This window comes from Schistocerca piceifrons, chromosome 2 (genome assembly GCF_021461385.2).
Source record: "Schistocerca piceifrons isolate TAMUIC-IGC-003096 chromosome 2, iqSchPice1.1, whole genome shotgun sequence".
Taxonomy (NCBI): Eukaryota; Metazoa; Arthropoda; class Insecta; order Orthoptera; family Acrididae; genus Schistocerca; species Schistocerca piceifrons.
Genome location: NC_060139.1, coordinates 304,159,467 through 304,186,952, shown reverse-complemented (window position 1 = coordinate 304,186,952; position 27,486 = coordinate 304,159,467). Strand labels below are relative to the sequence as shown.

At 41.8% G+C, this 27,486-nt stretch overlaps 1 protein-coding gene across 1 annotated transcript in view; it reads left to right on the top strand.

Moving 5' to 3' along the window:
- Positions 1–19,700: 19,700 nt before the first annotated feature.
- LOC124775088 (probable chitinase 10) overlaps positions 19,701–27,486 on the top strand; it is a 384,516-nt gene continuing 376,730 nt past the window's right edge. Inside the window, exon 1 of the mRNA XM_047249898.1 lies at positions 19,701–19,912. Within this exon, the coding sequence (XP_047105854.1) occupies positions 19,910–19,912 (3 nt within the window). The 5' untranslated portion in view covers positions 19,701–19,909. The remainder of the gene's footprint in view (positions 19,913–27,486) is intronic.

Genomic DNA, 27,486 nt, shown 5'->3' with positions numbered 1-27,486 from the left:
ACTTAAGTGTGTCGCTTTATTTTAAAGCGTCTTCAGTGGCCACAGTAACAATATGGTTTGTTTTACAATTCTTTTTGCTTGGATCATGCATAGTTCTCGTGCTTTAACTTACTGCTATGGACAGTGAGTCTTGATGATATTACTTTTAGTATCTGCATGTAATACAAAATACTCCTTAACGTAACAGAATTATTTATCTGTGTCCACCAAAGAAGTGGAAACCAACTAACGATAGGTTGTTCACTTTGGAAGACATATCTATAGCATCTTTGTTTCCGCGAAACCACTTGTTGCCGGTATACCAGTTACCACAGCGATACAGCGGTGACATAATGGTTTATTGATGTAATTCCGTATGGTTCAACGGCCTAATGCACACTTTAAATTTGACACCACTTCGGCGATTTGCATGTTCCCAAATCTATCCCAGCAATCCTAATGGGCGGAAGAAAACCTGCAGTTTAAAATGTAATCTGGAATCTTTGCACCGTGGACAGGGGAAAGCTAGGTCGAAGGCAGGGTGAAATATTTCGTGGCCGACCGGGATTCAATCCCGCGACCTTTCGGTATCCTGGAAGCGATTTACCACTAGACCACCACACCTGACATTAAGTAAAGCACTGTTGCTAAAAGCGTTGACTAAGTGAGATGCAAGGTGCATAATGAATGCCATCCTACCGACATGTGACCGACACAGGCAAATAAAATAAAGGTACGTTAAGGAAAACACTGCTGCTAAAAGTGATGACTAAGTGAGACGGGAAGTGCATAATGAATCACATTCTAGCGGAATGTCACCTGAGCAGAAAATAAAATAAAGGTGTACGAGTTTTCACTGACTATTTAAAAACAATATACTAGTTACAGAGTGCTAGCGTAGTTCAGGTTCAGTGTGCGTTACTGCGGTAGCACTTGTTATGGAGGTAATCATTTCGAATCCCGACAGTGTGTTTTAACGTCAGTATTTAGCATGCTAGGGCAGGAGAGGTATCAGCATACAACTCATACTGAACAGATTATGTACAACTCTCCGTATTAATCCCAATTTCATGCAATGTTGCATGAACTGAGGGCATATGTCACTGTTCATCCTGATCGGGACCGAGACCTTAGAGCTGTTCAAAAACTGCCGTATGTGTGGCTACCGGTTTGTTCCGTCCTTCCCCCGACATGTTTGTGAAGTGTCATTTCTGCCTCTGTAACGTAATTACGTGTTGCGCATCGTCTCAATGCGTTTCTATTGGCCGGCTGGTGTGGTCGAGCGGTTCTAGGCGCTTCAGTCTGGAATCGCGCGACCGCTACGGTCGCAGGCTCGAATCCTGCCTCGGGCATGGATGTGTGTGATGTCCTTAGGTTAGTTAGGTTTAGGTAGTTCTAAGTTCTAGGGGATTGATGACCTCAGCTGTTAAGTCCCATAGTGCTCAGAGCCATTTTAACCATTTTTTGTTTGTTTGTGTTGTTATGGGACGATTATGGGGTCTGTGAGAGGAAGAGGATGAGACATAGCCCTATGTTTTGGCGAATGTTCTGCAGTAGGACTGAAGCGTAATTATGTTTCCCCTCTCTACATGAATGTCGTAACACAGTGAACGCAGAAAGAAAATTGCTACTTCAGAATACGCTGGTAGTGATATTTTCCAAATCATTCTGTTTCTGACTGCTCATACTAATTTTATTTTCGTGTAATTAAACTTTCTCAACTTACAGAGCAGCCTGAAAAACATTTCTCTTTTGTAACAAAAAAATTAACATTGCTGTATTAATCCCCATTTTAGTCACAAAATGGATTTGTTATGTTCACTGCCTCATGGGATCTGTATTTTTAACGTAAATAGTAACTGGATAAATACTAAAAAGTTATGTGTAAATTACAATACACAGAAAAATAGCCTGTATGAAACCAAATTAAAAAAATGTGTATAATAGTGTAGCAGCGCCAGGTGTTTAAAATTGTGAATATATAGCGGACACGCAAGTCATGTGACGGCCTCTCGTGGGCGACTGCGAAGTTCACTGTTACGCCTATCTCAGTCAAGAGCCACAAACAATAAAACAAAGCGTTCATTGCAAAGCAAGTAATGGAGTGCCTCGTTCACTTCAAAGGGCGCAATATCAGCAGATCAGTGGATCTGAAAAGCCTTATCACACTGTGACATCCAAGCTACAACAGTGATGCACGTGTGAAAGCCGTGAATGGTCGTACGCAGCGAAGAGTGGTTCATGGATCATACAGTTTTTACAAATACCATCAGAGCGCGAAATGGCTTCTGTTTTTGCCGCGTAACCATAGTGACTGTACAGCTTATCGATAGTTTTGGCTCGATGTTGGAGCACTACAGCAGGTGTGCACCTGCCAGCGTCGACGGTTCGACACCGTCTGCTGAGGACCTTCGTAGCATTGGCTTCCGTTGTCCAGGAACCGCTAGCCTGCAGACTATAACGCTCTCGTGAAGGTAGCTGCTCCCTGTTTGCTAGGCGTAGCGAACAATCAATAATCGTTTTAGAATGAGATTTTCTCTCTGCAGCGGAGTGTGCGCTTATATGAAACTTCCTGGCAGATTAAACTGTGTGCTGGACCGAGACTCGAACTCGGGACCTTTGCCTTTCGCGGGCAAGTGCTCTACCATCTGAGGTACCGAAGCACGACTCACACCCCGTCCTCACAGATTTACTTCTGCCAGTACTTCGTCTCCTACCTTCCAAACTTTAGAGAAGCTCTCCTGCAAACCTTGCAGAACTAGCACCCCTGAAAGAAAGGATATTTGCAAAGACATGGCTTAGCTACAGCCTGGAGGATGTTTCTAGAACGAGATTTTCACTCTGCAGCGGAGTGTGCGTTGATATGAAACTTCCTGGCGGATTAAAAGTGTGTGCCGGACCGAGACTCGAACTCGGGACCTTTGTCTTTTGCGGACAAGTCCTCTACCAACTGAGCTGCCCAAGCACGACTCACGCCCCGTCCTCGCAGCTTGCCCGCGAAAGGCAAAGGTCCCGAGTTCGAGTCTCGGTTCGGCACACAGTTTTAATCTGCCAGGAAGTTTCAGTAATCGTTATAATTTGGTGCTTCAACAAGAAGATCATGCGACATTGAGTCTTACATGTTGAGGAAATATGACGAGCAACCAATACATCAGGTAGATATTAGAGCCCAAGATACTGACTTTTCTTCAGACAACTCGTTGGGCGGGGTAGCCGCTCGGTTTAGGGCGCCTTGCCACGGTTCACGCGGCTCCCCCCGTCGGAGGTTCGAGTTCTCCCATGGGCATGGGTGTGTGTGTTGTCCCTAGCGTAAGTTAGTTTAAGTTAGATTAAGTAGTGTGTAATCATAGTGACCGTTGACCTTAGGAACTTACTAGAAATTTCCAAAATTTTCAGGCTACTCATCAATAAGAGGATAATGCCCTGCCACATGTACGACGAATGTCAGTGCGTATTCTGGACAATAACTATTACCACTGCTTCCCTGATCGGCACTTCCTCTGACAACTCGCTCATCTCACTTTACCTCGAGGATGATTGGCTGGAAAAGAGGATCCCCACGGCCCTCCACCACCGACTGCTTTATGGACTCCTATGAAACTCCTCATACCGAGATACACCAAAAATATATCTGAGTCCTCTTTGATTCAATTCCAGGAAATTTAGTGCGTCTGCTTATAGCGCATTTTTCATACAGTTCTCAATTCTTAGAGTCGAAGCTCATTTACAGCTCTGTAATCCTAATAATTTTGGTATTATTGTGTACCTAATCACTGGTGCAACAGAATTTTTGGTCGTATGTTATCTTCTTAGTGTTGTCATGCACACAAATATTAGTGATTCTACATACAGAATGACTTTTGAATGCGTACGGTAAATAAAACAGTTTACAGGCAATGTTAAAAGGAATGGAGAAGTTATGTACCATTTTTCAGACAAATCAATATTTACAGAGCTATCGCTGATTTTCTGTAGATTATAAATAACAAGTCGGAAGAACAAAAGACTGTTTCTTGTGTAAAATGATCACATTGCATAAATTTATGGAGCTCCTACATCTAAACAAAGTACGCTGGTCGCAAAATCCATAAAACATTTCAGTTGTGAACCAACAACAATGGTCGTATGTTTGCAAATACTGTACTTGTCAAACGATAAACTAAAGGATTGTCAGACAAATAAAATGGAGGAGTTGGTTTGCAAACTGTCTGTACTTGTTGTGAGTGAGTTTTCCTAACGCATCGAAAAGTCAGCCCAAATGTGATTGAAAAAGGAACTGATTTGGAACACCAACGTCACCCTAATCAGATATAACATTTACTTAGTTCGGAGTAAATTTCGGTGTCTTTACAGCGCACAGCCGAAGCTTTAATTAGACATTTGAAACATACTGTAGGTTCCATCTATGACTGACTGAATAAGTTGCTTGGAAGGTCAGAGAAAGGCAACGTCAGACCATGTCCAATGAGATCATGACTACTAAAAGACTGCAGAGTTCACGCCAACCTTAGATTTGAGGAAAGAGTGTAGGTAATGCCAACTCATGAGATGAAATGGGCGCTAAGTTTTAGCTTAATGTTAATCTTTTCTTTACGAACACGTCCGCTTGCGTGTGTAAAATTATATCAAAAGACATAATAAATATATTTTTTATATTGTCACGTTACGCATTACTGTACATTTCTGAATTTTCTTGTTCTACAGGAGAAAACTACATTCGCAATTTTCTTGCTTCCGGAACAGGCTCTGAGTCAGACTCAGATCGTTGCCTGCACAACGGCCGACAGGCGTTTGGGCTTTTGGCAAGTCTCCACATCCGTGTGGGCGAATGCCACAGTACTTGCACAGTCTTGCCTCGAAAAAGCGATACGTTAACAATTAAAATGTGGACATAGTAAGCTGACCCCGACTGGTTTTCCGAAGCAGATGACCAATTTAATTGTACTGTCACTTCCGTAAACACTAGCGGATGATTTTGGTAACAGCACTTTGATTTCAAAGCTATACATAATACTTACGGATTTAAAGCAATCATGTTTATAAAATCTGAGCTCTTGCGAAGGATGCTGTATTTTATTTTTCGAAAAGAGTGATATTCTGCCAAGAAAATGAGGAAGCCATTAGGCCTGAAAAAGGTCAATGTTTTTCCTTCGTCGTTCCGTTTTTTGATTGTCTTTTACGTGGGACAAAGTATACCGCAGACAGACAGAGCTGTGGACAGAAGCCATCGAACAGCGGTTTTGTGAGGCCATGTATTGATGCGATCGTCAACATATTAAATATTTGGTGGTAGCATTGATACAACGTAAGGACGAAGACGATAGTTAGCACATCTCTAGTAAAAAGTCGTCTCGTGACAATTGGAGCAATTTGAAATGTCGATGAAAAATTTCCTAGACCAAGATGTGTTGTTGCAAGATTGACATCTTACTTCAAAAATTTATCTACGGGAGATATTACGGCATTTTTTCTGCGTCTAATTAATAAGAGACGTGAAGAATCTGTGGAAGCATTTTTACACCACATGCTCAGCCGCGATGCTTCTGAAAAAGAAAGCTACAGACAATTTCTTCCCTTATTCCTGTACAGAAAGTACCTAGCATTAATTTGTGTAAATCTCATCTTAATTACCGTCACTGTAAGGAAATTTAACAACAGTGAAACCTATGGTTGTATAGTTTGTTAAAGTAAGGAAGTGCAGACACACACCTTTGATAGGTCGCTTTGTTACAGTACTTGAGTAAATTTCATTCGTTTAAATTCACTTTCTGAAAGTCTCAAGATTAAACTAACTTCAGTCTATTCGTGGTTACTAACTTCGTTTTGTCCTTACACAGTTTGTAAAGTAATGCTAGAAAAGAAAGTCAGTCTAGATCTTGTCAGTTCCATTACAGTATGAAAGTCATTTGTACAGTTCTGGAATTTTAAATTCGTTATCTGTTCTAAGTTGAATAAACATACATACTTTAAAAATTCGTCCCTTCAGGATGTGGCATCCAGTATCAGCAAGAAGAATGACTGATTTTCAGGAGAAAAGTTCACAAGGTGAATAAGTATCGGTTCCTGACCCAGTGGTAAATGCTGCCACTGTGCTTTAGTGGGAAACATTAACTATTGTAACGATAATTACGGGTAGTCGTGGGAATCGTTAATTATAAGGCAGATAATTACAGGTAGTAGCGAAGTGAAGTATGTACTTTGTTACTGGATAGAACAATCTCGTAGTTTTCTAACCTAACAGAGGGATTTCGACAGTTTAATTAGTATTCAGAGAGATACAAATGCGTTTAACATTAGCAAAATATTCGCTTTATGTTAAAATAGTGCTAAAGGTGTTAATATTATCGCTAGTAGTACGGAGTCCGAAGTTAAACGTTATTGTAGACAGCAGAGGTTCTAGCAAGGTTATGCGGCTTAACAGGTTGGAGCAGACGCTCTTAATAAAAAATGAGAGAATATTATAATTGCGAATAGAAAAAAGGATCTTACATTATCAACTATCACTATTCAATTTACTACCTTCACTGTTCAGTTATTTCGAGTATTAGTTAACGCATGTCTTCTAAAAAGATATAATTCTGTACCCAGTTATCAACTGAGAACAACGTACTCTATGTCTGCGTCAAGCTGTATGCTGTTAAGCAAGTATTCTTTGAGTTCCGGCCGAGCTGACCAATCAGGTCACAGTGTGGACCACTGCGAATTCAGGGTCGCGTGTTAAAAGACGCTTTTGTGCTCAGGCGAGCTTAGCGTACGGTCTTGTTTGGAGTTTGACGTTGCGGATAGCTGTCTATGGTACAACGTCGTGGCAAGACGCAGTTGAGTGTGCGCAGGAAGAGCATACTAGCAATACAATTTTGTTAAACCACTCACAGCGAGCGTGTAGTTCTTTTGGAACTATATTTCGTGACTAGCATAGCTAAGTTTGAGGTGGTGGGCTGCACTGAACATTGATTATTTGGAAACGTGTCTCCGATGTGGAGCCTTGATCTTTGTGCTCTTGTGAGGAGATTGGGTTTAGATATTCAGTACAAGATCTGTTTCTAATTCACTCGGATTTTAGAACATTTAATTTCGTCATATTTCCTGTCAATGAACCTTTGTGGAAGTTTTGCGACTAACGTGAATGAACTCTGTGTGCCACGTGTTTTCTGCGAATTAATGTTGCATGTGGTATCGCAATTTAACTACTTTTGGAGACAATCGTGTGGATCTGTATTCAAAAATTCTCTAAGAGAATATCAGAAAGTTTGAGTTCGAAGGCCGTACAGTCTAGACTCGGTATGCCGATCAGGCAAAATCGCAGTGAGCATTGAGGCAATCATCCCACCGAAGCACCAGTCTGAAGATTTCCGTTTGGCAAAACGACGTGTCCTGCTGCATGATGAAGTCCGTATCTGCCTGCTGCACAACCTCGTCCGACAGGAATCGTCGACCCTCGAAGGCCCTTTCTAAAGGACCGAAGGCACGATAATCACATGGGGTGAGATCAGAACTATAGGGCAGGTTCTCGAGAGTCTCCCCCTTAAGTTGGCGTACCTTCTGCATTACGACGTTTGTGACATGGGTGTCGAATCGTTCAGGTGACTTGAAGCACCATCCCACAACGGCGGTTTTCAACAGATATGCTGTCCCTTCCACATTCTTCATTTTCTGATGAGCGTTTACCGATGTCTGATCTTGCGCGTTTTTTTATCGCAGTCGCGCTACCTTGCGTACACACACAGCAATGCGTTCAAGCGGAAACATTTTGACCGCCTCTTTTACTAAACCAGTTTTCCTTACCAATAACTGTCCTATTTAAACGAGTTTATGCTGACATGCACTCAGCAATTATCATGAATCACTCGACTCGAAACATACCACTTGCCTTCTGAAATTAGTAGAATTTTTATGGATATTTGATTGCAATCAGTAACAAAAATAGAGTCATTCATTGTCATAACACTGTACTCCGCGCTTCTATGCATGATCTTTTAGCAGGAAAGGGAGGTGCTGGGGGCGGCAGCGTGGCAGGCCTTCATTCTATAAAAGGTGTGACTATTTGTTGTCTTGTAACTGTGAGCTGTTAGAACAGACCAACCTTCTTTTACAGCGTTTTCATGCATGGTGAAATGTTTGTTAGAGTACTCAAGTTCACATACGAGTGGTGTTTGAAAAGTCCGTGCAAATTCCGAGAGATGGCACCGCCGGCATCTTTGGAAAGATCGCACACCAAGTTTCATCCATATTGGTCTATTTCTTTGTGTTTAGCATTCGTGTGAATCAAAGAAGTCGAGTGACTGTCAAAAAATGGACGAAAAAGAATTTCGTGTGGTGATTAAACATTACTTTATGTAAGGAAAAACGCCTCAGGAGACTAAAGAGAAGCTTGATAAACATTACGGTGACTCTGCACCTTCGATTATAGCAGTTTATAAGTGGTTTCAAAATTTTCGGATTGTCATGTGGGTACAAGTGATGCTGAACGTTCTGGACGCCCTGTGGAGGTTACGACTCCAGAAATCATTAATAAAATCCATGATATGGTGATGGATGACAGAAGAGTTAAGGTGCGTGAGATTTATAGTGCTGTGGGCATCTAGAATGAACGAGTACATAAAAATTTGGACATGAGAAAGCTATCCGCAAGATGGGTTCCGCGATTGCTCACGCTTGACCAAAAACGGAATCGTGTGAAATGTTGCAATGATTGTTTGCAGCTGTTCAGGAAGAATACGCAGGACTTTAAGCATCGTTTCATCACTGTGGATGAAACATGGATACATTACTATACTCCTGACACCAAACAACAATCTAAACAATGAGTTACCAAGGGAGAATCTGCGCCAAAAAAGGCGAAGACGATTCGTTCGGCCGGAAAGGTTATGGCGACTGTCTTTTGGGATTCGCAAGGGGTAAAACTATTACAGGTGCATATTATTCATCGTTATTGGACCGTTTGTAAACCGAGATGCAAGAAAACGCCTGGATTGGACCGCAAAAAAGTCCTTTTCCACCACGACAATGCACGAGCACACACCTCAGCAGTTGTGGTCGCAAAATTAATGGAAACAGGATTCCAACTCATTTCACATCCCCCCCCTCTATTCTCCAGACTTGGCTCCCCTGGACTACTATTTGTTCCCTAATTTGAAGAAATGGCTGGCAAGACAAAGAATTTATTCAAACGAGGAGGTGATTGCACCAACTAATAGCTATTTTGCAGACTTGGACAATTCCTATTATTCGGAAGGGATCAACAACTTAGAACAGCGTTGGACGAAGTGTGTAAGTCTAAAACTAGACTATGTCGAAAAATAAAAAAGGTTTACCCCAAACAAGTAAGTAGTTTTTATTTTTGCACGGACTTTTCAAACGCCCCTCGTAAATTTAGTCTTCTTTTACTATGCCCGCTGTAAATGGTTGCTGTCTTAGTAACGTTACTTAAGATTCATTGTTGTATCGTGTTACTGGTTGACTCCCGGGTCTGAACATTGTATATGAGAGCGCATCCCTTTCAATTCAGGGCATATTTGGACTTTCTTTCATAGGCAATCCGTTTACAAAACCTGTCCTGTCAGGTACCTTACATCCTGTAGGTCGCCCTATAACTGACTGGACGTCAGTTAAAAAGTCATATGAAGTCAAGGATATACAACTTGCAACAGGGCATGCTTAGCAAAGCATTGTGGTCATGTTATTTTAGACTTGACCTTGATCATTACGAACAGCAGGTGGGTGCAGTACGTGACGTAAGTACGGCTGGAAAAGGAGCATATGACCACTTAATGTGCAACAGGTTCCCCAAGCGTTGTACATACAATATATGTAGGCCTCATTAACTAACATAAATTCAACTGACGATGGAAGTAGAACCCTCCAAAACGCGTAGTTGAAAGTATAACATAACAAATTTAGCGGGTTAGAGCAATTTGTATTTTCAGTTGACAGTTGTTGAAAACCATTCAAAAGCCAATACCGCACAAAATATTTTTTATTTATAATAACGCGTTTCAACAGTCTTAACTGTCATCTTCTGGTCTTAAACATTTTTCTATGGTAAAACATGTTGATTTTATTACAAAAACTGTTTAAACCTGAAGGTGACAGCTAAGACTGATGAAATCCGTTGTCTTGAATAAATAACTGTTTTTTCGATCTTGGCTTATGAATGGTTTTTGACAGTTAAAACAGATCGCCCTACAATACTCTCATAATGAGGGAAATTCATTCAAGTGAGAAAGCAATGCCTTGTTCAACCCAAATTTTGTTGATGGCAGCCGTATTTTACTCCGGAAAAATAAAGATAGACAGCACTAAGCAAGACTATAGTGAGATAATTGGAAACGAATACGAGATTAGAAGCGTTCGCTAGAGAGAGCTTCATTGCAGTGTGACTAGTGGAGATGGAAGGAGAAATAATTATACTCAGACTAGGCTGTAGTATGAGGTAATATTATTCCAAGGGCCGGTACCAGCCACGCCCAACATTTGGCACTTGCTATTTACGAATTCAGACATTTGTCAGACGCAAGTCATTGGCCAAGGCCGACAAACCGGAATGTTTCGCATTTTCTCTTGGCACTACCGTCCTTAAACACAATGTCATTCACAACTATTTCTTACTCAGACTTTCTGTTTCATTCAAGTCAGAATTAGCAACACTACTCAGGTTGCCATCCATGGAACATGCGGTATAGACTCATTTTTCTCTTGTAACCTTAAACCCTTCAAACAGTTGTATAACGCATATGCAAATCTGTCTATGAGTTGCTGATGGAAGTGCCCCAAAGTTGACTATATATGTTTTACGAAAATCAAGAAATCGTAAGCATAGAACGCCTGTCGGATATCTCGCTTCTTTCCATGCGAGTACATTTGTCTCAACGACTGTGCCTCCTTGTGCGGGTAGAGTCCGTAGTAAAACTCTGATCGAAATGGAATTCACACCTCTAAAATCATCTACAAAAGATTTAATAGAAGTCATCCACATTTCGTCTGTATGACTTAATGTACGTGTCTGAGAATTATATGTTTCATAATTAGTACCTATAGTAATTCTAGTTGTCATTTGAATTACCGTTTTAGCATTCACAAATGAATTTCCTTCTGTGGGAGTATTATTTGGCACAGGATTAATACCTAAACTAAAACTAGGTATTTGCGGTGATTGATGAATTATATTCAGTTTACCTAGTTCCTGATCTTTTTCAATACGCTGGTCGTACACAAATAATGTTATATTATTAGATATTGGGTTTAATTTTTCACTATCTTATTGCATTGCAAAACCAGATGGACTTACATTTTTCATTACAGTTGAAAAAGCAGGTCTATTCATTGAACCTAACATATATGTATGATATGCTAAACCGATACCATGAGCACGCCGTGGTGTTTTATTTATATCTATTTGTGGCTTGTAATTCCACGAAAAAATTTCTGAATTTTCGACTGCACGACTTGCAATACCTTGTGAATATATTTTATTTAATAATACTGGTCCTCTTACTTCATTTTGTATACTCCACATATTTTTTTTCGCTGAACCACTAGTGTCAAAGGGTATAATTCATGAATCATAATTAGGCCAATTACGTACCACTGTTGTGCAGGAAGGATAATCGTTATATCCATCTCCCCACATGATTTTTGTTAAATCTTTTTTTTCCTTTGATACCACTAATTAACATTGGTTTAGTGGCTGTACTATTTATTTCAACTATTTCATGAACAACAGATAAATTTCCACCATTATTATAAATAATAAATGGTACATATGTTATGGATCAAATGGTTCAAATGGTTCAAACGGCTCTGAGCACTATGGGACTTAACTGCTGAGGTCATGAGTCCCCCGGAACTTAGAACTACTTAAACCTAACTAACCTAAGGATATCACCCACGTCCATGCCCGAGGCAGGATTCGAACCTGCGACCGTAGCGGTCGCGCGGTTCCAGACTGTAGCTCCTAGAACAGCTCGGCCACTCCGGCCTCCTGTTATGGATCCCGATCCACTTAATGTACTACTTGTGGAAATTGAAGCTTCTAATCCAACAGGTATTAAAGCAACAAAAATAGATTTAACATAACAATAATCAGGTAAACTATGAAATTGAGCTTTAGATAAAAATTGACTTAATTGATTAGAATACCATTGAGCTGCAGACGTTACATAACGTTTAGCATAAACATTACCTTGAGCATCTTTAACATTTTGTCAGCTATGTCCATAACCCCATACTTGAAACAGATGAGTATTAATAAAATGTATATCACCATTTTTAATAGCATCTACACTTTTCCACATAAAAAACTTTGACGATTGATCCACACTATTTGTGCCCCCATCAGAACCACTATCATTATTCACAGAACGAATTTGTGCAGAACGTTCTTCAGCCATTTCTACTTCGTTAACTGGAGTTTCTTCACGTGGTTGCTTATGTTCTCCTGAATCAGGACGAAGATCTTCTTCAGCTTTCGTTTTGTTCCAAAATGCTTATCTGTTTCCTCAATAGGTGGAGTGGTAATTCACTACTATCATATTCTTCTTGAATAATGTCCCGCGGCTCTTGTGGTTCGTCGTCTAAATTAGAAAACAAATCAACAGTGGCGTCAAGCACTTCATCTGCATCACTAGCAGCACGTGTCGCAGATGTAGCTGCTCTTGAAGCATTATTCCCATTGTCACTGAAATACAACTGAACATCTGTCGCATACTACAGTCCTTTTATACCTATATCTGTTTGGATAGCCTTGACTGATCACTTGCCAACAGCAACCCACGACCCCCCTCCCCCCTGCGGTCTCTGTGTATGAGTTGTTGATGGAAGTGCCCAAAAGTTGGGTATAAATGATTTACGAAAATCAAGAAATCGTAAGCATAGAACATCTGTCGAATACCTCGCTTCTTTCCATGCGAGTGCATTTGTCTCAACGACTGCGCCTCCTTGTGCGGATAGAGTCCGTAGTAAAAGGATGGTCACCTTCACCAACGAACTACCTCCGAGATAACCAAAATGTGGACGTCTTTACAGTATTACCTGTCGACAATGAGGTAGTAAAAATCGAGTGGTTCAAAATGGCTCTGTGGTCATCAGTCCCCTAGAACTTAGAACTACTTAAACATAACTAACCTAAGGACATGACACACATCCATGCCCGAGGCAGGATTCGAACCTGCGACCGTAGCAGTCGCGCGGAAAAATCGAGTGAACTGTCTCGATGTGGACAAGGATAATCATTACATTTGACCGTGACATTTTGATGGAAAACTTCCAGACCTTTGTCTGAAATGATTTACTGGAACCAGAGAAGAAAGGCCGGAATTGAATGTGGATGGTGGTCCTCCCGTTCTTAAAAGAAGCAGTACCTATCGCGGTAATAATGGTCATAGGTGTACTTTGGTATCAGCCGGGATGTGCCGGAAGGATATTCTACCAAAGAGGAAACAGGTGAAATAGTTAAGGTGAAAGATTTTAGAAGGAAACGTTGAAGAATAAGTGGACAGACGTAGCCCGTGAAGCAGCCCGTGGCAGGAAGACCTGGAGGAAACGTATGCGTATCAGCGACTCCGCCTGGCACAGATAACAATGCTGACGAGCAATAATGACCATGCAGTCATCTAACGACATCCAGAAAGAGCTTATACTGGGTGTTTGGAAGAATAAGTATCGCATATTATTACGGGAGACAGCACCGTTCACAACTAGAAAAATTCCTACAGACATAATTATGTAGGTAAATAAACACTTGTTGAGACACGGACCATTCCATCATCTGAAGTATCTCACTATTGACTCCACAGGATATGTTCGGTGTGGCTACTACTCATTCTGACACATGTTTATGCAGCCACTCTCTGAGGATAACGAACTCGTGGGAACACATCTTCTTGCTCACGGATTTGGTCACATTCATGGGACACGTGGTTTTGTGACGTGTGCACGTTGTGGGCGTGGAATACACTAATGCCTTTATTTACATAGCCAGGAATCTAAGATACTAAGGTCAGGTGAGTTGGAAGGCCAACTTCTGGAGCTCCTCTATCAATCTGTCGACGTTTAACATTTGTATAGGGTACTGTCACATGAGGTAAACGGATGGTGTTCCTCCATGAAGAAACAACAATCGTTGTCACTGTTATTCTGCAAGGACAACACGGGTAGTTTGTCACCAAAAAAAGAGGTGATGAAAGTATCTTAATTTGTGCGATAAGGCTGTCAGTTATGACATGGCCTTAATTAAACGAGAAAAAGACTGCGATACTACGCACAAGGAGTAATGGTCTTGGTGAGTATCACGCTTAATGAAGGGATTATTTTAGCAGCAGCAAATAGAACTATACCCAAACGAGGAGATGCGTTTCACTCTTCTACCTCTTACTGAACACGGCAGCAGCAATAGCAGCTGTCACAGTACTTGATTTAGATCAATTGTTTAGTTTACTATTTTCCTAAAGGTTTCCAAATTGTTTCCGACATTTTCTAGGGAATAAAGTTCGAGATTTTTAAGGGCCAGTATGGTTCTGATAGGGTGTCTGAGTATTGGTCAAACCAGAGACGTATGCATGCAGCCCGGCAGACATGGCTGCTGGTGTCTTGGATGACGGAAGTGTCCCCGGCATACTCATTACGAATGTAAATGGTGTAATGGAGGAAGTGCAGATATTTCTGTTGATGACTAACGACGGTGTGTGAATAACATTACATCTGTATTTACGTTATTTTCAGTCTAATAATTATAACTGTTACGAGTGGTAGTACCCATTACTGCTTATTTTTTCCCGGACAGCAAGTCCGTGTTGAAATGTGGACATATAACGGTTAGTCTATATTGACTGAGTGTTGCAGTTACTGCCGTGCAAAGAAGATCAGGTAGTAATTGATGTGATGAGTTTGTGGGAAGAGTGTTCAACGCAGAGGGGGGAAAAAACAAAGTACTGATTTGTGTACATATTAAGGTATCATATATAAAACTGTATGCACTTATACCCGCTAGCCCCTGTATAAGTAAAAGGACAACATTTGGGCAGCAAGAATGGTGACATTAATATCTTGAATCAAATTCACAGTAACTTGAATGAGTGGGGCTGAGTCATGGTGCAAGAAACTCCCCCAAGTCATCACAGAAATAGCTCCGATTTGAACCCTGTCATACAGCAATGACGCAGTGATTTGTGAACACTGATATTTCTGAAATGGGCTGACGTGTCCAGGGCTGCGGCCTGGATCCAATGGAACACCTTTGGGATGAGTCAGAACGTCGACTTCGCTCCAGACCCCTCCATAAACTGCGAGTGAACGCGTCTTTGGACTGTCAGTGCTACTGACAACTTGCACCACTTGGAAAGAGGCAAAACCGCTACTCGCGGAGCACACTACATTACTCCAGTGAGCCAGCGTCCAATTTCTGTTTGCCCCACTAAAGTTGTGCAGACCCATGTATCGCAGTGAGCAATGTCTTTTTGCGAGGTGTCTGACTCCTAAAGACGATTGTATTTAGTTAACTTAACAGCGTTCGCTCGGAAACTGGTTAAGATGGATCTGTATTGAGTGACGGTAACAGTTCCTATGAGGTTTGACACCGGTTATGACTGGCAAGGTGTCCCACTCGTCTATGGCCCCTGTTGGCTGCGAGTGGTACACCATGTCTGGTAGAAAATTCCGCGTCGTTGTGTCATCCTAAGAATGTTTCATTCAGCGTGGTCATGCTCCTGTCAAAACACGAAAGCTCCTTTCTGCGGCTTTGTCCCGGCTCCAAATCGAGCCATTACACTGCCCCGATTCCGTTGATTCCATACAACCGATTGGGCACACACCCACCACTTCACTACCATAGCTTACGTCATCGGTGAAGGGTGACATCTCCATGTGCTACTAGTTTTGCAGTAACTGCAACACTCCAAAGCGACCAGTACGCTCTTTTAAGCACGAAATTAATAATTTGTGTGGTGGGCTTGTTTCCGGACATACTTTCATGCGCCTTCTTTTCTACTACTGGCACGCAGTATCTCCAGAAATAACACACTGTCCCATTAAATGTACCTGGACACCTGTTAGTGGGCATTAATATAAAGGCTTGACTGCTGGGGACCTTTTCAGTGAGGTGTCCTATCGTTGTAGTTGTGGTGTTCAGTCCAAAGACTGGTTTGATGCAGCTCTCCATGCTACTCTATCCTGTGCAGACCTCTTCATCTTCGAGTAACCACTGCAACCCACATCCCTTTGAATCTGCTTACTATATTCATCTCTTGGTCTCTCTCTGCGGTTTATAGCCCCCTCGCTTCCCTCCAGTAATAAATTGGTGGCCCTTGATGCCTCAAAATGGGTCCTACCAACCAATTCCTTCTTCTATTCAGGTCGAGCCACAAATTTCTTTCCTCCCCAATCCTACTCAGTGTTTCATCATTAGTTATGTGATGTATCTGTCAAACCTTCAGCATTATTCTGCAGCATCACATTTAAAAAGCTTCTATTCTCTTCCTGTCCAAACTGTTTACCGTCCATGGTTCACTTGTATACATGGCTACACTAGATACAAATACTTTCAGAAAGGACACTCTAATCTATACTCGATTTTAACTAATTTCTCTTCTGCAGAAACGCTTTTCTTGCCATTGAAAGCCCACATCTTATACCCTCCCCACTTAGACGATCATCAGTTATTTTGCTTCCCAAATAGCAAAACTCATTTACTACTTTAAGTGTCTCACTTCCTAATCTAATTTCCTCAGCATCACCTGTTATAATTCTACTACGTTCCATTATCCTCGTTTTGCTTTTGTTGATATTCATCTTACATCCTGCTTTCAAGACACTGTCCATTCCGCTCAACTGCTGTTCCAAGCCCTTTGCTGTCTCTGACAGAATTACAATGTCAACGGCAAACCTCTAAGTTTTTATTTCTTCTTCCTGAACTTCCGTACTCCATTTTTTCTTTTGTTTAGTTTACTGCTTGCTCAATATACAAACTGAATAACATCGGAGACAGCATACAACCCTTACTCACTCTCTTCTCAACGTTTCCTTTCGTGCCCCTCTACCCTTATAACTGCCATCTGGTTACTGTACAGATTGTAAATACCCTTTCCGAAGGTTACACATACCGGAAGATACTTGCATAAGGATTCCAATCATCATGCAGATCAGAAAAGAGGTGTAATTAAAAGTCTAGTGGACAAAGCTAAAAGTATTTGTGCGCCGGAATACCTGGACGCCGAGTTAAAACATCTAAAACAGGCTTTTGAGAAGAATGGGTACTGTGGTAAGGAAATAAATAGTGTTTGGCGACCGAAGAACAGGAGGCCTAAGGACAACGATAGGACACAGTGATGGAAGAACACGGTTTCGCTACCCTTCTTCAAAAAAGTAACGGATCAAATCGGCAAGATTTTAAGGAAACATAACGTTCGACCGATTTTCAGACCAACTAAGAAAATAGGCCAAGCACTTCGTTCCGTTAAGGATAAACGTCCCCCTCTGTCTGCAAGTGGCGTGTACAAGACTCCGTGTACATGTGGTAGGGTCTACATTGGAACTACGAAGAGAAGTGTGAATACACGGCTGAAGGAACATAAAAGTCTTTGGCGACTAGGGAAAACAGACAAGTGAGCCGTGGTGGAACATGTTCTTCAGTCGGGTGATCACGTAGTGAAGTTTTCGGAAACTGAAGTTTTATGTACTATGAGGAACTATTACCCACGACTATATAGAGAAGTCATCGAAATATGTAAACATGGGGATAATTTTAACAGAAAAGAAGAAGCTATGAATCATAGTGGTAGGTGGACAGTGGCGCTACAGAATCGATGAGATGTTTTTATCTTTGACGTACTATGATCGATAGTTATATTTTATCCTTGACAAGGTTTATCTCTGCTATCACGTGAAATCCAGACAACGCCCACTTTCCACGGTATTTAGGCTGTTCTTCGAGGTCCGACTCATCAGTCGGCAAGACTCGGCACAACCAGGAGCACCTCCGAAGATGTCCAACGTAGACTTGGACGAAACATCAGGGATAGGAGAGTTCCATGGACCAAGGCCATACAACCCGGAATAATTCTCGGCAGCTATGTACAGACTAACAAATGATTAGAACTTCAGAAAAAATGGTTGATTTATTCAAGACAAAAACTTCACAAATTGAGCAAATCAACAACGCGTTGTTCGACATTTGCCCCTTACGCAAGTAGTTATTTGGCTAAGCATTGATTGATATCGTGCCAAATTCTGTCCAATTGGAGCCTTAGATCGTCAAAATAACTAGCTAGTTGGAGGGCCTGCCGTTAATGCTCTAAATGCTGTCATTTGGGGAGAGATTCGGCGATGAAGCTGGCCAAGGTAGGGTTTGGCAAGCACAAAGACAAGTTGTAGAAACTCTCGCATTTTGCAAGCTAGCATTATGTTGCTGAAATGTATGCCTCCTAAGACTTGCTTTGAAGGGCAACAAAACCGGGCGTAGAGTATGGTCGACGTACCGCGGTGCTGTACGTGTGCCGCGGATGGCAACCAAAGATGTCCTGCTATGAAAAGAAATCGCAACCGAGACCACCACTCCGAGCTGTGTGGCCGTATGGCGGGCGATAGTCAAACTGGTATCCTACCGCTGTCCAGGGAGTCTTCAGAAACGTCTTCATTGGTCACTGAGAGTCAGTTCGAAGCGGGGTTCGTCACCAAAGACAACTCTATTCCAGTCAATGAGATGCTAGGACGAAGACGTATTTGTGGACACCCTGGACGGCGGTGGGATACCAACCTGCTGTCGCTCGTCATATGGCCTGACAACCAGGGGTGGTGGTCCGGGGTGCCATTTTATTTCATAGCATGGCGCCTTTGCCAGTGATCAGTAGCATCCTTACAGCACAGCAGTACGTCGACGGTATTCTACATCCCATTTTGTTGCTCTTCAAGGAAAGCCATCCAGGTGTTATATTTCAGCAAGATAATGCCCGTCCACAAACGGCGAGCGTTTCTGCAGCTTATCTTCGTGCTTGCCAAACCCTACCTTGGCGAGACAATTCGCCGGATCCCTCCCCAGTTGAGAATGTTAGAATTATGGGTAGATCCCTCCAACCATCTAAAGATTTTGACGCGACAGTTGGACAGAATTTGGCATGGTATCCCTCAGGAGAATATCCAACAACTCTATGAATCAATGCCAAGTCGAACTGCTGCTTACATAAGGGCGAGAAGTGTACCAATGCGTTTTTGACTTGCTCTTTTTGTGAAACTCTTTCTTTCGAATAAATCATCCATTTTTCTCTGAAATTGTAATCACTTACTTGACTGTAGATGTGCATCACATTTCCGTCCTTTCAGATAATTCCTTCTTTGTGCGTAGTAATTTTTTCCCCTTAGGGTGTACTTAGAAAGTAAATGCTTCGTTTACCGTTGGACACAATGATACATAATGATTCACTGCATCTATAGTTTGGTTGCCTCAACAGTGCGTTTACTGGCCTCGTGAACGTAGGCGGCTGCTCATACCGGCCGCAGTGTGAGAGAAGGTGGGCTGCGTTATCCCGTGCGGAAATTCAGCTCACCCTGAGGTGTTACACGCATTCTTGCTCGTAAGGCAGGAATCGGCGTCGTTTACCTTACCACTTCCTTTTCGCCCGCGCTGCCTCGCCGCACCGGACCAGTGCGCTCCCATTGGCCGTTCCAATTTCTCCCGCGCCGCCATTGGCGGACGCGGCCCGAGGGAAAGGCCGCAAGGAGCCCGCGACGGCTGCGGCGGCGGCTGCAGTGTGCCGGCAGCGAGCAGTGAGTGTCACTAGAGAGGCTGACTACCCAGCTACCGCAGCGCAGCTCTCGACACCGCACAGTACCGCTGCTCGAGCGACACTCCAGCCACGCGCCGACTCCCGCACCTGCTTGCCACCCTCGCGCTACGCTCTAGCCTTTACTTCGCGACTTCGCCTGGTCCACGGCGGCAGCAAACATGGTGAGTTCTCACTGTACACGCCATACGATCTGCAAAGAACTTCCAGAAAAATCCACTTTGCAGCGTCGTTGCTTTGACACCTGACCCCATTAAGCACACCGTTCAGCGGAAAACTCTCACAATGAAAAATTACCGTGTGTTTACGATCTGTTTGGTACTCAGTGTTTGTCCTGCCGTCTTTCGTGTAACTAAAATTTGTCACGTTCATTTAAGCTTTACGCATTTCGATTTGGACTCTCAAAAACATCTTGAGTCGCGCGAAGTTGCACTGCACTAGAAATTAACATTCTATAGTTATTTTATATGGCTCTGAGCACTATGGGACTTAACATCTATGGTCATCAGTCCCCTAGAACTAAGAACTACTTAAACCTAACTAACCTAAGGACATCACACAACACCCAGCCATCACGAGGCAGAGAAAATCCCTGACCCCGCCGGGAATCGAACCCGGGAACCCGGGCGTGGGAAGCGAGAACGCTACCGCACGACCACGAGATGCGGGCAGTTATTTTATATAATCTACCCAGAATACGTATGCTTATTTTTTTTATTTCAAACATTTTTGATTTTTTATACTTACGTGAACACCTTCATTTTCAGAAACAATATCTGTACCAGTGTCTATAGTCCACTTTCGGCAATTTATCTACTTTTCTATTATTTGTGCTGGCCAGTTTACACTCCAACTGCAAACACATCCAGAAATTAAAATGTCTAGTAAACATCATGGATATCCGTGAAAAGGTTTCTCCGCAATATCTTTGCTCTCCGTTGGAGTAAAGTGACCAGATCCTGTAAAAGAACAAAAGAAACTTTCTCAGGAGTAGAAATGTAACATCTAAGATACCAATGAAAAATTCGACGCATAGTAACAAGACACACTATTCTACACCTTTAGCAGTTAACAAAAGTTGAATAACATATTATATGAAAGAGCCAAAGAAACGATTACAGAGTAACTTCAAATCCTTCATAACGCGTTCGAGAATTAAAAAAAGGAAAGCTGATGGCGGAAATATACATCGTAAATCAGGCATAAACGCAAGAACTTGTCCCACAAAAGGATGTTCTACAAATATTACACAGTTCATTGTTGCCGATTTGGAAAACCCACATTCGTTTACAGCAGTTGTTGAGTTACGTAAATTTACACCTCAACCCCATCGATCAGTGCTACGACCGAAAGTCCACTCTACGAGTGAAGGTTCTGGACGTTTGATCCGTTATCCAATGACAATGAAGCCTCTAAAGTTTCGTTCCAAATTCAGTGACATCTCACAAGTCTCCTACACACACGTGGTGTTGAAAGAACCAAGAAGATGTGTTGTGCACTTTGTGACAAAAAAAAAAACAACAGATCTACAGTGTTCTTTGACGAGACGCCGGCGATTCGAGTACATCACTTATTAATTTCTTTCCAGTATGGGCATCTGAACTTTAGAAGACACTCCTGTTTCATGAATACGTACATTTCATACGAACCAGTTCGTAGATGATAAGTTGACAATTCTTTACAGTAACTTTCAAAGTCATTGTATAACACTATATTCTTTGAGGCAGCCCAGAAATTATAACAGATAATACAAGTATTGAATGTCGGTGACATGTAAGCAACGACTGGGAACAACTTACATCTATATCCTTACCGTTAGTGAAACTGGTGAAATCAGAGTTCAGATGGAACAGTTTGTGTCGTCAAGAACTGTATTACTCTCCGTGAGTTAAAATCTCAAAGCGAAAAAGATTACAAAGGAAATATCTTTAGCGGACGTTAGCATGACAGGTAGACATTAAAACTTCAGTTGCCACATCGATGTAGATAGTTTTTCGTTGAAAACGAGCAAATTTGGGAGCACCTTTGTATAATGGTTCACAGCTGTTGTAGACACTTCTCCGTTAGAAATAGTACCTCTGTCTACTGAATTAAAATTTCGGTTACACAGTCATAAGATCTACGGTTTCTTCCCATATTACGAACAAGTATTGGAATTGTCTCGCAGCTAACTGTTAACATTGCCGTACATAACACTGCCGTAACATAGCTGAAAGAAAAGGTTCAGTGAGTTTTGCCTGTCATCTGCAACACTTATTTACTCCAGTAGGATGACTTGAATTCCGTTGTCATCAACAAGTTAGTCTTCGTTGCCGGTTTCAAACGCGAGACGACGTTCACAAGAAGGAGAGTGTGTTTTTCTATTCTTGCGATGCCTGCGAAATGACTCACGACCAAGGTCAGCGTCGACTCGCTTTCAAATTAATAGCAACTGTTTCTGTGCTACGGTAGCGGTAGGGGAAGTTGTTTATTTATCTCTTGGACACAAAAAGTGACATAAAATATACGTTAACACGCAATCATTTCCTGTGTCTCGTCGATAATAAAGGCTGCCGGAATACCTCTTTACTGTGACGTGATAAGACCTTTTACTTTGTGTATCGACAACAAATACATTTCACTGAAAAAAAAAAGCTTGATTTGACGTTCTTAGATCCATGTGCTTTAGACATTGTACGTCAGTATGCATCTATAGATCGTCAGACTGCTAGAGTTGACACACCAATCTGATTTTATCGCCCCTCAGTGCTCAAATACAAAATTTAATACAACATATTATGAGAAGTAGATCGTGAGACACTGACTGCGAAATTGTACTTCACAGGTGCCTATGACAGCGTATCAAGTTTTTCCTTTCAGTTTATTCCTTCTAAATTTTCATCTACTCTCGATAAGCAAGTTTACTCTGTGTGGTGAAGGCTACTTGTGTTATCAAGAGATTTTTTTAATTGCTACACTCATTTCCTCCTATCCAGTTGCATTCGCGAATGGTGTGTGGGGAAGCCCTCTGTCGGTGAGACTCCAAACGCGGGAGAGTTTGTAAAAAGTTTCCCGTCTTGATCGGTTCCCGAGATGTATTCGAGAGGCAGTGATACATTGTCTGACTTGGTGGATAGTCGCTCTCTGATTTTTAATATACAGTATCTGTGATGCGCAACGCTTCTCATGTAGCGTCTGCAAATTAATTGATCATCTCCGACACTTCCTCGCTCTCCCGAAAGAATGCGTTGGTCTTTGGATCATCTCTATCTTCTGTATTAATCTATCTCCACTACAAACCTTACCTGACAAGATTCCTACAGTGACGAATACTACTCAAGACTGTGTCGAACAAATGTTTCGTAAGCGGCTTCTTTCGAGGACGAACTACATTACCTTAGGATTCTTACACTGAATTATAGGACGGCATTTGTCGCTCGAGTAACTAGTTTTATTTGGTCGTACACTTTAGGCAGCACTGCATGTGTGCACCTAGACTTTTACGATTTTATTGTTTCAAATTATTTCGCACAATAGAACAGTAATGCGTCCTTGCACCTATTTGTGGACTATGTCTCACATTTGTTTTATAGTCAGTTGCCAGTCCTTACCCTAACAGATCCGTTGTACGTCATCCTGTATTTCGGTTCAGTTTACTTGCATTGCAACTTCACAACATGCAACATCTGCGTACGTTCTCACAAATATTCCTGCTTTACCCATCAGATCGTTCGTATGTATGGTGCACTATAGCGGTTCTTTAACGCTCCCTTGGTGTTTTCCCAAAATTACTTTTGCGTCTGACAGTTTCAGCTGATTAAGAACGATGTGTTAAGTCTTAACTGATAGGATGTTCTTAATCCAGCCACGAAACTAAAGAATATTGTGTTATGCAGTAACTGTTAGGATATTCTGTATCCAACCACAAAGCTGTATACTTGTTTTTTTGCTGTCAGTTAAAATTTTATTTTGTAGCTCTGGAGTATAGTTTATTGTGACGTTAACAACTTGGCTCTGATTAGATTTGTTGTCCGTTTCTACCCACCTCAATTTCCTAGAACTTATTTTAGCTGCAGATGGCTCCACGTGCAATTCTTCCACCAACTGAAATCAGATAACGAGGGATTTAATCCTCTAGCGTGGATAATTTATACTGTTATCGATATCACTCTTATCGAAATCAGAGCTTACTTTAAAAAAATTGAAGTTATACGGTTAAGGTAAGCGGAATATTTGGAATCATAGATGGAAGAGAGCAAGAACAGTGCTTACTGGCTAAGTTACGCAAATATACTCGCCAAGAAGTGGCGTTATACGTATACTGATCAGGAAAACCGGGCTCATCATTTCGCTGTATTTATCACAGACTTTTATTGTTAAAAGGGACCGACTTCACTAATTTGACTGACCAGTTTCGTTTTATTCCTTGCTCACCAGATTCAAACAATCATTTTTCAATGAGGAATCAGTAAATCTATAGCGACTACTTCCTTTCACAGAGGGATATAAACGGTGACTCTTCTCATACAAGTTCGTAAGCGAAAGTAAACGAAAGCTTCATAAAAGCAGTACAAGTAGCGCCCGCCATGATGGTATACGCCTGGCGGAATTTTTGTCTATTCAGGCAGTGTTTTCAATCACGAAATAAAATTATTTACTGGAAACTAAGAGTCCGCATACAAGATGTTGCCCAACAGAGCGACAATCATTATAGGAATGCAGAATGCTCCAACAGCGGAACGATATTTTCTCCTTAAGTTAACATTTTTCTTTCTTCATCAGGGCAGGCTTGCTTCGCTGTCGACATAGGGGCTCAGAACAGGAAGCGGGTGTGGTAGAACCGATAAGCTATTCGGCATTCAAAGTTACGGGAGACGGTGGAAGCAGAACATAGCTAGACGGAGTCTCCCGCAGTGGCTGCAGTAGAAAGCTGGAGCGAACACACACACACACACACACACACACACAGTCCACTTGAGGCGCTGGCGTTTTCACTGCAGCCGTCGTTGCTGCTGCTGAAGGAACAGCAGACGTCGCGACCGATTTTACGCTCTTCCTCCAAACGAGCTGCGAAGGGAAATGATTCAACAACCACCTCCAATTTTCTCTCTGCATGAAGGGCTCGTGGACATGTTTTATGGTTGAAGAGGCATTCGGACATGAAGAAAGAGTAGTTCATAATAAATACTCAAAATCAGATACGTATAGGATGAAAAGTGCTGCTTGTCCTAAATTTTACATGGGCAGATCATTTGACAGCGTTTCAAAGAAGATTATAACGTAGGTAGATATAAAATAGATTTACGTTCTCATTTTGAAAAATGCAGACATCTAGATATCTCGTATTACATTCCTCAAGGTTGCCTTTTGGACACTCAAACAAGGCTTGAAATATTTTCTAATCTGATCTAGACGCAGCAGCTACTAAATAACAAAAAATGGTTCAAATGGCTCTGAGCACTATGGGACTCAACTGCTGAGGTCGTTAGTCCCCTAGAACTTAGAACTAGTTAAACCTAACTAACCTAAGGACATCACAAACATCCATGCCCGAGGCAGGATTCGAACCTGCGACCGTAGCGGTCTTGCGGTTCCAGACTGCAGCGCCTTTAACCGCACGGCCACTTCGGCCGGCTACTAAATAACAAAGCGATCTCCGAATGAAGAGTTTTTCGAAGCATTTTCTAATACGTTGTGATGTCTCATATCCCGATTTTTACCCTTTTACTTTTCTTTTTTTCTGTGAGCTCACACATTTCTAATAGTAGATAAACAACTGCTTCATTCTGGCCGTTTAGTGTACACTTGCGACCGCCATCTTTTAGTTTGGTGCTCAGGGATCAAGTGTTTATGCGAGCGTCATCTATGCCTTACCTACATCGGAAGCTACGTAATTTTTTGCTGTTTTTCATTTTGAGACGGCTTCCTCTCACAATCAGTTTTATATTATGTTTGCGATTTAAAAACTACCAGCTTTATACTGTTTAAGCTGTAATGCTCTGGATGTGAGCGGCTCTTTTAGTCCGTTTGGTTGACGAGTTATTATACAACGGACACCTAGCATTTTACCAATCCGTCTTTTTCATTCTTTTTAAGTAGAACATTTGACGATGACTAATTAAGAAGTGGGAACCAGCCATGGCAGTATTTTGTGATACTCCAGGCTGGGAAATACAATAAAAGAATACAATAACGCAAAACCAGTTCCGCCTGAGCGATGATAATAGCTCCAAACGCAGTAAGTACTCTTACGAGTCTCCCTTTCGTTCGTTTCTTTGTTAAACGTTATAGAACTTGAAATAACTCGTATGTTCGGTGATTCACGACGCTACAAGAAAAATCACGAAAATCTGCTGAGCTTCAAATGGAGTAGTCTCTCCAGCACGTTCCACGCCACAGGACGTTTCACTCTTCCGTCAAAATCCTCGTTGTAGCCTTAAGTAAATGGCATATGCTTGATAAAGATGGACCTTGAGGAACTGCCATCCTCTTTAGTGACTTGTCACCACGCACAAAAGTGATACAAGAAATGGTTGTAACAATGATTTTGAGGTGGTGTATTTGTGAAGCAACTTTCTGGGAAGTGTATCATTGTAGATACGTATGAAGACCTGACATCCGCTTAACTTTCATTATACTGTTTACAGAATATAAAAATAACATTGAACAAGTCTGCTAACTTTGCTAATACAATCACCGCCTGCAAAGGATACAGCGACCGTTAGAAATTAAGGTGCAGATAAACTGCCAAGCATCGCGTGTTAGCCGGCCGTTGTGGCCGAGCGGTTCTAGGCGCTTCAGTCTGGAACCGCGCGACCGCTACTGTCGCAGGTTCGAATCCTGCCTCGGGTATGGATGTGTGTGATGTGCTTTGGTTAGTTAGGTTTAAGTAGTTCTAAGTTCTAGGGGACGGATGACCTTAGATGTTAAGTCCCTTAGTGCTCAGAGCCATTTTTTTTAACCATCGCGTGTTATTTTATTTTATTTTGTTTTATTGCTAGTTTCGCGTTCCATACGACAACATATTCAAATATTCATTTCCCTGACGGCAACACATTAAACGTAAGAGTGGTTCAGGTGCAATGAATATCTTAAGATACTCTCCTTTGAAATGAGAAACTAGTAATAAAGAAGCAAATATTATGCGAGATGTAGCTGTTTATCCGCACATTAATTCCACAAACATTACACCCTCCAGATATGTTTTTATTATCCGTCTGACTGAATTAATTTTTCAAAATACTGGTTTCGCTTCAGCACGAAGCATCCTCAGATCTAATAGCATCGGTCACGTCACAGATGAAGTGGTGGTATGTTTTATCCTGTCTGAGAACAAATAAATTTTGCCGAAAGTTAGATGGGTTACTCATGTAACTGATACAATTAGATCTGAGTGTGATTCATCCTGAACCGTAACCGGTCATTTAAAAAAAAAAATAATGCAATCAACGACAGACAATAAAAAAATTGTTTTACAACCAATAATTACCTATTATGTCCAAGGACATTGTGTCAATTTTTGCAGAAACAAGCCTACAATCTGCTTTTAGTTCTACAATAGTCTTTGGGCAGTAAATTAATACAGTATCTTACTAAGAAATGTTGGAGTTGCATAACTTTGCGCCAGTCCCACTGGTTTGTGTATGCAACTCAGCCGGCGAACGGCGCCCGGAACGCGCGCATATGTGGGTCGATGCAGACAAGCAACATATCGGCCGATCAGGAGAGCTGTCTCTCAAACTGTCAGATGCTAATGGCA